Raw genomic sequence first — 15,199 nt, forward strand, 5'->3', positions numbered from 1 at the left:
ACCACCTGATCTTCCACTGCCTGTGCCCCATATAAAGGCTGGCGTGATTGCTGATCTCAGCTAGTCTGACAGTCTCTCTCTCCCTCCTCTCTCTGTCTCCATCTCTTCTCTTCCTCACTGGTCCCTTAAGCCTGCCGCATCACAGGAGCTATCCAGTGCTGAACAGCATCGCTTTTATTTTTTATTTTTTTATTTTTCCGGGGGAAGCTGGGGGAGCCAGAGAGTATCACACAGCATTGCCGTCAGCCTTGTTCTCCACTGGTTTCCATTTTCTTTCTTATCTTATGTTTTTGGCCGTTGTCTCCACATTAACCGCAAGGATTACCGTCAAGCCAGATCAGCTCGCGTGCTTCCTCAGAGGGTCTTTCATTTTTTTCCCATGCGTTTTTCTCGGCTCTGTGTTTTTATCCATTGAAACATGCCACGTTCATTTTTGGTGAAGAAGATCAAGCTTGATGATTTCACTTCATCCAATGTGGCCAATCATCATCATCATCATCAACACCACCACCACCTGGACGACTCGTTCACTTTTGCACGCTCCCTCACAGACTCGGTGACCAGCCTTGGGGTTCGTCTCAGTGAGAATGGTGAGTTAACATGCCTCCAGTCTGCCCCGCTCCAGTTAAAGATGTGCTAGCGTTCCAGCCTGTAGACAGCTCCGGTGCTCATTTCAGCTTGCCTGACATTTCCACACTTAGCACAGATGGCATTCTCTTTTGTTTTTGTGTCAGTGTGAGATTTTCTCTCGCTTCAGCCAATAACATGCTCGTAGTGTGTAAATTAATGTGAGACGTTACACGCAGCCAGCTGATTTTTGCATCAATATCCTAAATAATCCTCTTCAGTGGCACCCCACCCCCATCACCCTGCTCCCAGACTTTTGTTTTTTGACTCCAGTGAAGGACAGACACAATTCAGGTCACAGCCACGGATTAGCTTATGTAAATAGGGAACAAAACGTGTGTATAATCGGGAGACGCTCCAGTTACGTATTTGTATGACTGCACCAACCCTGTAGTGGCTGCACACACTTAGGCTGAATATATCTGGTCATCATGTGAACTAAAAGATTCATGAATATGAGAGTTGAGTATCGGATGATACATTTGTCCTTAGCTGTTATTGTCCTTGAGTTCCCATCACGGTCCGATCCTCCCTTGCCCCCCTCTTCTCATCCAAATGGAGCATGCACAGTTTCCCCACCCCCATCGCTCCACTACATCTTTCTCTTCCTTCCGGGCATTTAAAAACTAGCAGGGGTTAGAGTTTCAGCCATGCAGGCCTATCGCCGCCACAAGAGACATCAACACACTGTACAGTACAGCCAGGAGGGAGGCGGGGAGCTGGGCTGATGGGATAGCAAAGGGAAGGAGAAAAAGGAGACAAAAGTGCTTGGGGCAGCAATGAGGCTGATCACGTGACAGAGGTTGTACAGTAAACATGAAGAAAGTCACATAGCGGCACTGTGGTCAACACACGGACCGGCCACACAGTCAGCTCCAGTCAGAGCTGAGAGGCGACCTTCACTTTAACGCTCAGCTTAAAGCTCGCCGCTTCCATTTTGTGGCCACGTTTAAAGGGCCATATGTGTGTCTTTGTTGTGATTTGTTAGGATATGTTCCCGGAGAGAGAGGCTTCGCAGTCCACAGCTAAATGCTGTGATGATGCCCACCTGTTATTCAACCGTGTCAATAACAAGGTTCAGTGAATGTTGGGTGGATCAGGATTAGTGGAATTAAAAATGTCTGGGCTGGTTTGTGAAGTATGATAGTTTGCTAAATTGGAAATAACTAACTGGGTAAAAACTACAGAATTAAGAAATTAAAATGTAATTAAAATTCGTTTTATATTTTGTATTTATTTACATGGCATATTTAGTAACTTGTACTAAATGCTATTTAGGTTTCCCTTCTGCACAATTTTCCATTATGATTAAATAATACATGTATGCAATTATTGTCACTCTCTATTGTTCCTGAATCTATTGTTCAACACCATGAAAAATAAGGGTTATATTAAAAAGAAGCAAAGAATGATAAGGCACGAAGCTAGTGTTGACAAAAGGCATTTAATTTGAACAAAAGAATCTTTTCGTGCCGAGTCCCCCAAAAAAAGAAAAAGAAGGAGAAGGGAAATAAAAGAATTCACAGCGTGGCTGAAACACCTAACATCAGCACTTCTGCCGTGCCAGGAGATTTACTTTCCCCCCATTGTGGAGACATTTGACTTGAGTGTCTGTCGAACAACAAAGAGGGGTGGCTGAGAGGGTCCATTAATTACATGCTTACTTTGCATGAGGGAAACGAGCCTATGAGCTGTAAAGGCTGATACAGCGCGGGTCCTAAATGATGAGCTCCGTGTCTGACCTTGGGTAATTGAAATATAGTAAACAACTCTGCTTACATTGATGCATGTTTTTTTGCAAAAAAAAAGAAGCAGGGCCATGTTGTCGTACATAGTGCAGAGGCCCTTCAGCTACATGGATTACAGTCTAATAGCGTGAAACAGGTGGATATATAGCGAGGAATAATTGTTGAAGCTGCAGCATTTTGTACATTTAACTGAAATTGTACGAATTTAATACCAAAGAACATGAAGAGATACATCTTTTGAGAGGAAGTGCTGCGCTCTCACACCATCTGCGTAGTTTAAAAACAGTGAACCCATGCAGTGCAGCATAATAATGATTGCACAGACCCGGTGTTTCCCTGTCACTGGGTGTCATGGTCATGTCTCTGACAGAGTGGGTGTGTGAACAGAAACCCTTAAGAATGGAGACGGTAGTAAGAGAGCACTTCAGCTGATTTCTTAATGGCCTGTTTCTTGAAGACCCTTCAGTGGGCTGCAGACAGGTGACCCCTCTTCACAAACAACGTGCCTCACATTATCAGGCTTTAAGCACACTGTGCTCAATAAACTATTGTGTGTCGCAGATACTTGATCTGTTCCTCGCACTATTTCTATCTTCTCTAACAGCTGCACTGTTTTACATATGATCGCCTATTGATCAGTTCAAAACTTTGAATTTCATTAAAAAGCAGTCAATACCTAATTCCCACTGCTTGCTGCACACAGTGCTTAGGAATGGCTTTTTTCTGCAGTTATGCACTATTTCTCTCAGGAAGAGAATTTCACAACCTTTTATGCTTTCACTCATATGTTCAACTGATAGAATATCAACCCTGGAGGTAAATGCATTTAGTATTAATTCAGCTCTTAAGAGTCATAGCATAAGAATGTATTGAATTCTGTTTGGATGCATTTAGCTGCCAGCAAGCCTTTTAGCTCCTCCTGGCACTGGGCTGCTTCGGAGGGAAACGAAAGACATGAATGATGCCAACAAAATATATCTCTCTGAAATCATGCTCTGTACAATTTAAATCCCTCATGGTGCTTTGTGCTTTGCTGCATCATGATTCAAGAAGGAGCAAGAAATCCTACAGGATGTGAGCAGCGGGATGTAATTAGTTAATCTGGTCCAAAACTAAAAAATGCATTTGTTTGCAGCACAAAACAAACTAATGGATACATAAACAATAAACAATCAAATCAGAGATGCAACCTGTTCTTTTTTGGGTGTGTATTTATTCTTTTGAACACTAATAGGAAAAACCTGGGAAAAATATATTTTTAAGGTTTGGAGTTAAAAGCATTCATTAAGCAAACATGGAGACAGGCCACAGCCAAAGAGGACTGACATACCATAAATCAGAACGCGAGGTCTAATGAATGAGACTATTCGAGGGGGGCTTTAACATGCATCTTCCTACAGGAGACTTCTTTGATGAGCTATTATCTAGTGCTCATCTTCACTGTAAAATTACAAGCTTCCTAAACGCAGCTGAGTGCGTCATATTTTCCTGCATCACTGCACTATTGTGTTCAACCTGTGAGTTCTGGAAAAAAAATACAATTAGCTCTGTGCTGCCACTCACTCTTTCACCATTTCACGAAGGGCAATCATCCAACATGATAATCGTGTAATCACCAGCATGTCATTGTGTCCTTATCCATCACAACCCCTGGCCAACTGTGTTTGCGTGTGTCTCTTACTCAGGCTACATCCAGGATTACATCACGCCATCTGTATACCAGGGGGAGAAGAAGATGGAGCACAAGCTGGCTTCGCCGGTGTCGGATCCCCTCTACACCCAGGTGAGCAGCGGAGAGGAGTACTGTGACCCCGACCTGAAGCAGCCCGACAGCCCCCAGTCTGGCATTACAGCCAGCGGCTTCTACAGTGGTGAATCGGAGGCCCTGGCCGAGGGTTACACCATGGATGCCTTCTTCATCTCCGATGGGCGCTCGAGGCGGAAGGGAGACAGCGAGAGTCGTGAAGGAGGCTCAAGAAGCAGCAGCGCCAACGGCGGGGCTCAGGAGAAGGGAGCTGGCACGGCTCGCCACTCTTGCAACGAGTGCGGCAAGACGTACGCCACCTCCTCCAACCTCAGCAGACACAAGCAGACGCACCGCAGCCTGGACAGCAAGATGGCCCGCAAGTGTCCCACCTGTAATAAAGTGTACGTGTCCATGCCAGCGCTGGCCATGCACATCCTCACCCACGACCTCAAGCACAAGTGCAACGTGTGCAGCAAGGCCTTCAGCCGGCCGTGGCTCCTTCAAGGTCACATGCGCTCACACACGGGGGAAAAGCCCTTTGCCTGCGCACACTGTGGCAAAGCCTTTGCTGACCGTTCAAACCTCCGCGCCCACATGCAAACACACTCTGCCTTCAAGCACTACAGATGCAAGCGCTGCAATAAGACCTTCGCTCTCAAGTCCTACCTGAACAAGCACTATGAGTCAGCTTGCTTCAAGGGCTCTGCGGACGAAGACGAGTCTGGATCAGAAAACTAACCACGAGGAAAGAAGCTAAATTTTGAACCCCTGTTGTAGGTTCACAACCAATAACCCTGTTCACTCTGCCCTCCATGCCTTTTTTCTTCCCTTTTTTTAGAAAGCAATATTTTCACTGAGATTACGTGAAGAAACTGATTATGGCAAAGACAATTTCAAAAGATGCTGGATTTTTTTCCCTGCACAGTAGCTAATCGTCCACAGAAACATACAATCAAACAACCTTCCCCCAAATAGAGACAGTAGATGATAGTTGTACACAATTAAGCAACATGTGCTCGCACGGACGTGGGTTCATGGAAACACACATACACACAGACATGTATGCAAATAGACACTTGCACGCACGCACACACGCGCACGCACACACACACACACACACACAGACACATGTACACACGTGTGCACACACATACACACAATTATATATGAGGCCTGGCATGTGAATTTTTATCAATGATTATAATGATATTGATATCAATAGTAATAATATTTAGATTCCTGATATTTTATAGCAAATAGTAATGAGAAAATGAAAAAAAAACATAAAAAAGGACTAACAGTGTTCTTTTGTTTTTTAGAGACAAAATGACCTCTTGTATTTTTATGCTGCTTTTTATTTGCTAAGAATTGAATTCTTTTGCAACTGCCAACATGAACTTTTTATGAAAATGTGAACTATGACAGTATTTGCAAAAAAGGGAGATCATTTTAAAAGGTAAAAAGACAAACCCCCTTTTTCCACACCAATGTTTCAATTCAACGGATGTTATTTTTCTATTTGATTTTTCTAAATTTATTTTTTTGTGCTTGTTATCCCTTGTCGATCTAAAGCATCTTTGTAACTGTGGGTATTTAAAAAAAAAGAGAGGCCAATTTAAATAAGCTATACACGATCATAGGCCATAGGTCATTCAATTCAATTCTGCAAGAGCAGTGATTTTAAAACATGTAACAGGCCTGTTGAACAGGTTATCACACATCAGATTCATAGTCTCACCCTGATGTACAGACTTGGACAAAAACACTGGGAGCCAGACCAAATGATCTATTGTTATAAGTGCCATGTGCGGTTGACTTGTCTATAGCAATGAAAACTCTCGTTGTTCTTCCTCCACCATGGTGGCTTGCATAAACTCTGCTGCCTTTATGGTGCATCGTCCAGTCTTAAAGAGCAATCTTCACCCATTGTTTGAGGTGCTCCCCCTCCGCCAGTGTTACCTCAGAGTGAAGGTATGGACTCACACACCCTCAGTTACAAAGTGACAGTCAAATTACTCTGTTTGTCTGTTTTATATGTCGCTCAAAGCTCTGCCCACGGTTTAGATGCATACCATCTATTTATCATGTAAATACTTTATTTAACTACCTATTTATCTATTTATTTATTTATTCACCTTATTTTTGTGTATTTATTGAAGACTTGCTTATTTGTTAATTATCATGTATTTATTTATTGTTTATAATTTAAAAAATGAACATCCATTGACCTTGTAAGATGCTGCTGATCTTCAAAGAAAATGTTTATATGCATGAAAACTGTAGAGAGTCCATGGGACTTAGTTTTTTAAAGAGGAACAATGTACAGTACCAGTGTTAGGAGACTTCAAACGAATGAATGCAGAGTTAACTTTTGTTTTCGTGGCAATAACTATACTGACACAGCAACTGACATGTATAACAATCACAGCTGTCCTGTTTTCAGTCGATTTAGGGCAATACAAATAAACGATGAAAACAAAACACTAAAATACTCTCCATCTTGCTGTTTTCCAAAAGTCCACTGCATCCTTTTGAGTCAAGAGTTTTGGCCCTTTTTGTCCTTAAATCTCAGGCAATAAATAAATCCCAGAAAATGGCCGATGGTGATGGTGATGGTGTAGATATCGCCATGAAAAAATACCACTATCTTTTATATAATAAGGTAGGTGTAATCTAGTTGCAACAAGGTTTCAACGGTGCAAAAGCAATAATAATAGTGATGCAGTAACTATGAGCAACATTAAATCCTTCATACAGCGAGTCCAAAATTGCTACAGGTGTTAATACAACTAGAAAAGGCTGCTATTCTCTAATATAATCATTATTTCAATTCTCTCTTGTATCAAATATCAACCAGGTAAAACAAATGGCAGCTGAAAAGCAGGTGTGATTTGAATGAAATGCTAGAAGGTTACACAACAGGATTAATAAAGCATAACATTAAAAGGTGCAACTGCTCCCAAATTATTCTGTGCAGTTAAAAACAGCTAAGCAAGTCTCTGAGGTGGAAGAGAGAATGGATGGAGGTATATGCATCTTAACCAGCACTAATGGAAATGATCTTGCAGTGAACTGTCTTGGTAGAGAAAGTTTTTAGATTGTTGTAATAAAACGACGCGCTGATGCACTTCCAACTCCCCCATCATTTGTATCCCCACCACCCCCCCGACCGGCTGTCCCCATCCCGTCCCAACTGCATCCAAACAGACGCACCAAGGATGAGATGTGCTGAAGTGGGATTGGCGGAGGGTGGTGGAGTGTGGGAGGATAACAGGTGTTTGCAGACAGACTGCAGATAGGGAGCGTAATTGAGTCGGTGAGCGACCTCCAAGGGGAAGGTCAAGCACCAGCAGGCAAATGCGCTGTCAGCTATTTGCATATTTCAAATGGATGACACGATTGCAGTAATGCTGAGCTCGCCCTAAAAACAAAACAAAACACAAAAACTGAGGAGAAAAGAGGAGTTTCTGCTCCATTTGTCCGCCCTCTCATCCCAGTTTCCCCATCATCCTTTCAATGGCCGTCTAAGTGCTGCAGCTGAATCACTGCATGAGAGCATCCAAACCACCTGTCTCCTGATTAACTTGCAGAACAAACAGTTTGGCACGTTACTGTATTATTGAACTAATGCAGAACCACTACTTCCTATAGATCCTTTTTTATATGTTCTATTTTTTACTGTGTGACAGAGATATAATGCATCTCCAAAACCTGGGGACTGTGTTTTAATGAGGCAGATAAAAGCATTGAGATCATTAAAAACATCAATTGGAAATGTTCTGTAGGCTTCTAAAACTGGCAGCATTACAGATCGTCCTCAGAGAAAATATGAATTTCAGAAAAGGAGGCACAATTTGATTCTTCTAAAACTTCTGAATTTAGATAGGGAAACATTGTTCCTCTTTGATGCTTTTTGTAAATATATTTGTAAATATATCACAGCAATAATATGACAATGCATGTAGACATTTAATTGCTCTTTTTCTATTCATGTTGTCTATTTTTTTCTTTTTTTTATTAAAAAGAAAAGACAAATACAGGTACCAATTGCAGTATGGGTGGCCATGTGAATCAGGGAGTGTCTTGATTAAAAAGCTATCTGTTGTAAGTTACAGACAAAAAACTTCAAACTCTGTGTATTCTGAAAGATTTGATCATGTTCTATATGATTTTTCTGTTATGTTCTCTTTTATTTATGTGCCCGGCTTGGCTGCGCAATGAAAAAGTGCCAAAAAGTATGATTTCCATGACAAAAGCCTTCAACATATGGTTGGCTGCTTGAAACCTTCCATATGGTCCTCAAAGAAGAAAAAACTGATTTTCCACTTTCTCTCTCTCTCTCTCTCTTTCTCTCTCTCTCTCTCTCTCTCTCTCTCTCTCTCTCTCTCTCTCTCTCTCTCTCTCTCTGTCCCAGCTGAGTATGAAGAAACTTAAGCCATGATTGCTGAGGGGTGTTTTGATTTATCTTGTTCTGCTACAATTATTAATAATGACAACAATAGCAACAATAACGTTAATAAAAAAACAAATAGCACAAGGAACCTACAAGTCCACTCTTGTTTCTTTTTAAAATGTCAACTGTGATTTCATTAAAGGCTTAAAGGGTGTTTTTTAAATTTTTTATCACTGGAAAAACATTGACACACACACACACACACACACACACACACACACACTCACTGACTCACTCTCTATACACATTTGTAAATCCTTTTCTCATAATATATGTGTATAATATAAAACACACTGAGAAAAATGGTGAATCTGGAATCTGTCTGGAATAGCCATTTGTCAACATTAACACAGTGAGTAAATATAGTTATGGCTATATTGTGCCATCAGCTGTACCCTCCTCTGTCTGTCAATGTTTGATGAATTTTATGAGTTTCACTGTCAATTGACTAACTTTTAATTGAACCGCTGCGAGGAAAAAAAAATACCAACATCCTTTGTTTTCCGCGGCGGCTGAGAGAGCAGGAACGGTCAGAGGACCTGACAACACCAATACAGCTTTGAATGAGAATTCCTGAGATGTCGGCGTTATCAAAAGCAGAGGCATCTGTTCCACCACTATTAAGCCCTTCCTGGTCATTAAATTTTAATGGAACATTGATTTTATGCTGAGACTACTCCTTCTGAGTGACTCAAAAGCCAGAGAAAAATATGGAACAAAATAAAAATGAATCATGACAGCAGACAGGGATTATTATTCTGGGGCTTTTCTTGATTGGTTTCCAGGGAATATACAACAGTTGAATTCAATCGCTTGTGTCCTTCAGTGTCCTCCAGCAGCACAGCAGCAGCATAATGAGACAGCAGGCAGAGCAGAGCAGGGACTCAGAAACAAGACACTTTGCTGCACCCGCATCTCTTCAGTGTGGGAAAGCACTGATTGTCATTGTTGCCGTTATGTACTTCTATGCTTAGTTATGTCATTGAAGATAAACTAAATAAACTGTCATATTCACATGTTGCATTTCGCAAAGTCAAATGACAAGTTTACTCAACCAAGTGTTGATTCTTGTACATGCAGCTCACAATAGGATGTTGCAGACCCACACATCAACATTCATGTGCGGTACTCATTCAAACTTTACCCTGGCAGATGTTGTCCCTTATCAGATTTTATGATGAAAGTAAGTAACTGATGTCATTACATGGCAATGGACTGTAAAATGGGGACCCATGCAATCCAATTACTTCACCCGTGGGTGAGCTGTGTGTGGAACAACAGCGGCTCTGAGTGATCAGCACTGCGAGGAAGGAAAGGAGACGTGGCCTTTCATATGCCTGCAACACTCTGCAGCACGACGGCATGCCTCCCATCGCCACACACAGACTCTGAGAGCATATCAAGTAAATTATTGAAAACAACCTGCAAAATTGAGCGCGCAACACTCTCACTTCAAAGATATTGACCTAAGATCATCAGCATCTTCTGAGCGGCTGTCTGAGAGAAAACATAACTGCCTTCTGATGTGCTGAGGGGTTAGCACAAGGTTACTGAACACGTCTACGTATAGCAGCAGATATACAGCTACTAAACAACACAAACTGTTGAAACAAACAATGTATAATCATGCTATTTATAGAAAAACAGTATTCTTTCTTTTAAGTCTGAACTGCTACACTGCACAGAAAAAGTATGTACTGGCAGGCAAAAAGGAATATGGAGAAACAACTATATTTGTAGGGTGTTGTCTATTTCAAGAAGTAGATTTAAGTTGCAACTTGTGTCTTTCAGTCGCTCACAAATGACACGCAAGCAACATGTCATTTTAGAGTTAAACTGATTAGTCAATTATTATGAATAATTTATGAAAAAATAATGACTCATTATGATGATTAATGACTTGAATCACTTGTAAAGCAAGAATACTAAAATGTCTTTGTTTACAGCTTCTAAAATGTGAATATTGGGCGTTCTTCTAAAATGTGAATATTGGGCGTTTTTCTTTCCTTTTTGTGATAGTGAATTTTGGACAGAGCATTTGTTAGCTATATTCTGAAAGATCAATCAATCAACTGAGAAAATAATCGGTGGATTTGTTGGTTGCAGTGCCAGAGTATTTATACAAATTCTGATCTCTTAAACCTGTGCAGGGAGATTATCTCTGTTATGACAGTCGAGCTGAAACAATTAGTTGATGACTTGATTAGTCAATCAACAGATAATTAATCTGCAACAATTCTAGTAATAAATTAATAATTTAGGTAGTTTGCTGAAGCAATAACCCCAAATATGTGCTGGTTCATGCCTCTAGCAATTATTTTGACATTTTATAGAGTAGAAAATGAATTGGGCCACTTAAAAAAATTGCAGTGCTATAAAGTATAATATAAATGGGTTTCACATTCCATTTCACTTTCTGTATCAGATTAAGTATGTAAGCTTGTGTCTCTCAGTTGCTCACAGGTGACATAGCAAACAAGATGTCATCTTTGTAATTAGAAAAACTAATATTATTTAATTCAACACTTCTTGAACCGGTGCCCTTCTCATGCATCTGGCGCCATCTGTTGGTGGATCACCAACTGTCAGCGTTGACAATCCAACAACAACAACAACAAGAAGCTTTATTTGTTGATGATGGTGCCATTGGTTCAACTAGATAGGCAATTTTAATTTATTTTCGTTATTACCGATCTGCACGCTTACTGACCAAAGTCGCTCAACAAGAGGTTAGTAAAACCATTGGGTTCAACCAGACAGGGCCAACCAACTGTAACTGCTCCTTTAAGAGCTAACAGTTTGTCTTTTCACATTCTGCATCACAGGAGAGATGCTCATTAAAAGCGCCTCCATTCCTCACTGTTTCATCAAGTGAGACTGCCAAGCTCTTTAACTCAGTGTTCTTGATGTTTGTGCTGTTTGTGTAAAACCCATCTGTTTCCTCGTCTCTCTGTTGGCAGAGGGTCCACCTCATCCGTATGCTTCTCTTTTTGAAGTCATGTCAAAATCGCATTTTTATGCATCTAAGATATCCAACTTGTCATCAGCACTCAAGCAAAAGTCAAGGAGGGTACTCTTTAAATAGCTCCCTTTTCTCTTCATATACAATACATGCAAAAACAAGGATAGCAAAAGAATTACAGATGTGATATTTATCATTTGTTTTTAGACATAGATAAGATAATTCTAAGTATGCTTTTGTGGCTTTCTATGCTGATATTTAACCTGGAAAAACATTTCTTCTACCTTTGTAGTGAAGTTAATGATCTGAAATACAAATGGAAAGACAGACTACAGCTTAATATACATCAAAATAGCCTCACACCAAAGCACCAGTTAAAGCTCCAAAGCTCCCTGGGTGAGCAAAAGTATATCAAGGCAAGGAAGATCATTAAACAAAAATCCCCTTCTGGGCAGCTGTACTAGAAGGAGATAGTGCAGAAAATGATTTCATAGGTTTAGGCAGCGAGAGCCACCGGTGAATAATCAACATCAGTGAACAAATCAGCCACACATTCAGCCGCAAAACACAACATCCGCTGTCGCTAAACCGTGTCACAATTTCAGAAACATTCATCTATCACAAAGCTATAGTTTGAAGACTGAAAATCTCCGTCAGAATGATTACCACTTTAAAAGCATGTCAACGTGTAAAAAAAAAAAAGGGGAAGGTATAAATAAATATAGCTCACTTCCCTGTCGGAAAGCTGGCAGGTAATTTTCTCCAGCTGCTCTAAGTGTGACAATCCCACAGGGACTGAAATCTAATATTAACAGCAAATCATTATGTGGGAACTGTTCTTCCATGACCTGCCGGTGTACCTGTGTGACTAACTCAATCTAAGTAATTGAGATATGCTAGCAACTAGAGTACAGTCCTGCTGTGACAGCAGAGGGTCACACAGAGTGTAGTGGGACTCCAAACACACCTAAGCACTGGAGATGATTTACATGTATATATGCTTTGACTGACAGGCTCTCTTCTCTTCAAGTGATGCTGGTTTCTTTTGGTGCCTGATGAAGTGATTTTTGATTGACAGCAAAGAAGCGAGCTGAAATTGACATTGTATAAAGTGGTGAATGCCCAGGGGGGATATATCACCATACATATTTACTATACTGTAGTTATTCAAACAGAAACACCAAGTCATGCAGCCAGCTGCACAATCCATGTCAGCATATTACAGTCTAATTGGAGTTTTTCAGGCGTTTTTTACGCTACACCGGAGTCAACTAAATTGCTCTTTAAAGAAAAAAAGTAGAAAATGTGAGGTGGCTTTCGAAGCTAAGCTGTTTATGGGGAAATTATAAACAGATTGATGCTCTTACTGCAAAACTATCACTTGACAATGAGGCAAAAGAGTTGATTACATTCACTGGAGCGCCTAAATAACATGGTGCATTTTGTTCAGTTTTAATCCACAATGATGTACAATGTACTGATTCCACTGTTAATGATTACATACTATATATAGACCTCCTTCATGTTGTAACTGATCCCCGTGTGACCAATTAATCAACATAAAAGGCGCTGCCATTGTAGTTCAAAGTATTTGTAATAATTCAATATGATGGCCTGCCTCTACTGTCCAAGAAATCATTTTTAATTGTCTCATTAGAAGATGCTGTAGCTGTGGCTTGGAGAAAACAACAATAGTTCTGTTTCCGCTCCACTTCCACAGATCTTTGAAGCTTTCCACTTACCTGTGCAAAGCTGCGGGCCCAGACGTCCTTTTTGTAACCACAGCAACCTGGCTGGCTCTTTGAAATCCCTGCAAAAATAGAAAATTTACCAAGTGGTGCACTTTGATGGAAGAAGCCTATATCATGCAACAGTCGACAATACAAAACACTGACCTCATTAAAAACTATTGTCACCAAAGGATTCTGGGCTTGTATAAACTCTTTTCAACTGTGTGACTAATTGCTGGAGTGCATTTTAATGAGAAACAGTTTGGCCATTATATGAATAAGTTATCTTACAAAAAGGGGTAAAGTTTGTCTTACTACATGTACATGCCATGAAATACTACAATGGCTACCGCCAATACAGGACTGTTTATATGCAAGGAAGCAGACCTTAATGTTCTGTTTGACAGTTTTATAAAAACATTGTTTTGCCAGCTTGATGCTTCATGACTTTTTCTCATTTTATAGTAATTGGTCATTTACATGATTTTGATGAGATGTTTCAGAAGTCTGCTGCGGAAAAAACGACCCATTACTTCTGTTTGAGGTTCTTAGACACTCCACCTGTAAAATATATGATTTTCACATGATTTATATCTGTGATTGGTTTTGACTTCTGTCTTTGTAGTTACATTAGTAGTAGTTAATTGTGAGATGTCTAATTGACCTCAAACATCATGTCACCATGTAACAAAAGATATGTTTCTTTCTCTGTGAATGACCTTTTCACAATCATAGGGAATAGATACTGTATTTGTTCATGCAAATGTGCAAACCCAGTTTGTGACAAAGGGAAGGGTTACCGCAGAATTACCTCTACGTGTTGAATTTTGATATGGTCAGGAAAAAAAGAAAAATGCATATTTAAAAAGAGAAATAATTAATTTAGCAATTACTATTATCATGTTGACACACACAGCAGTGGGGCCTGTGGGATCTCAAACCATGAGGGAGTAGAGTTAAGCCAATGTCAACAACAGACATAATGTACTTGGCTAAATGGCACTTTCAGTGACTTTGCATCACTGACTACAGGAGATAAATAACACACAGTTGTCCATTCTACAGTGAGAGTCAACCTCTATTCCTGGGGGAACATAACATAAATAGAGTAAAGGATATTTAAAGCTGCTATAATTGATATTTTAATATTAAATTAAAATGTGAAAATAATATGAAAGCAATGGACCTTGAAAGAATTATTATCTAAATTAGCAGCTCCATGGAGCTTTATAGTGAGTTTCAGGTCATTGTTTAGCGTTAGTTTTCTGACCAACAGCTTTACTGTTTTGGTTTACTCCCACTGCTGTCATTTTGTTCAGCTACAGCAGGCAGCTGTTTTGTGAGAAAAAGCCCTAAAAACTCACTGTACGCGTATGCTAGCTACCTGCTCAGCACCAAACTGCAGACAGAGTGTGGAGACCAAAAACAGAGCTAAAAAGAGAGAAACGTTATACTTACATTCAACTGGTAAACAGAAACATGACTCCGAACTAATTGTAGCGTTGCTCCTTGACTGCTGGGTGTGTAAATAAAGTAGACTGTCAATAAGAAATTACAACAGTTCACTAAATTTACCACATTATTAACTTACAGGAGGTTGAGTTCACAGCTTGTTTCCGAATAAAAGGGAGCGTAACTGAGCTAAAGCTTGCTAATTCACACTGTTATAGGTTAACGGTTGGGTATTTTCTACTGTCTCCTTATACGACAACAAATGGAAGACAAACAACATTTATCTTGACTGCTAACAAAACAAACAGGACCAACTTTTACATAATTTTGGAGGAGAAAACGCAAGCTAGATCCAAGCGGCCAGAAAGGGGCGTGACAATGTACGTTAGTGATTGCCAGCGCGCAGGACCAATGAAAATGTCCCGTTCAAGCTACTGCGCACGCATGACGTTAACGAAGTGGCAACCGGGAAGTGAGGAA

General features: G+C 40.3%; 1 protein-coding gene across 1 annotated transcript; it reads left to right on the forward strand.

The window, feature by feature from the left end:
- Positions 1–418: 418 nt before the first annotated feature.
- scrt2 (scratch family zinc finger 2) lies at positions 419–4,860 on the forward strand (the record flags this gene model as incomplete). Its single annotated transcript, XM_079225579.1, has 2 exons — positions 419–590; positions 4,061–4,860. 2 exons carry the CDS (start codon positions 419–421, stop codon positions 4,858–4,860), a joined length of 972 nt encoding a protein of 323 aa, XP_079081705.1.
- Positions 4,861–15,199: the final 10,339 nt, after the last annotated feature.

Source organism: Taurulus bubalis, assembly GCF_910589615.1.
Source record: "Taurulus bubalis genome assembly, chromosome: 11".
In the NCBI taxonomy this organism is placed as follows: Eukaryota; Metazoa; Chordata; class Actinopteri; order Perciformes; family Cottidae; genus Taurulus; species Taurulus bubalis.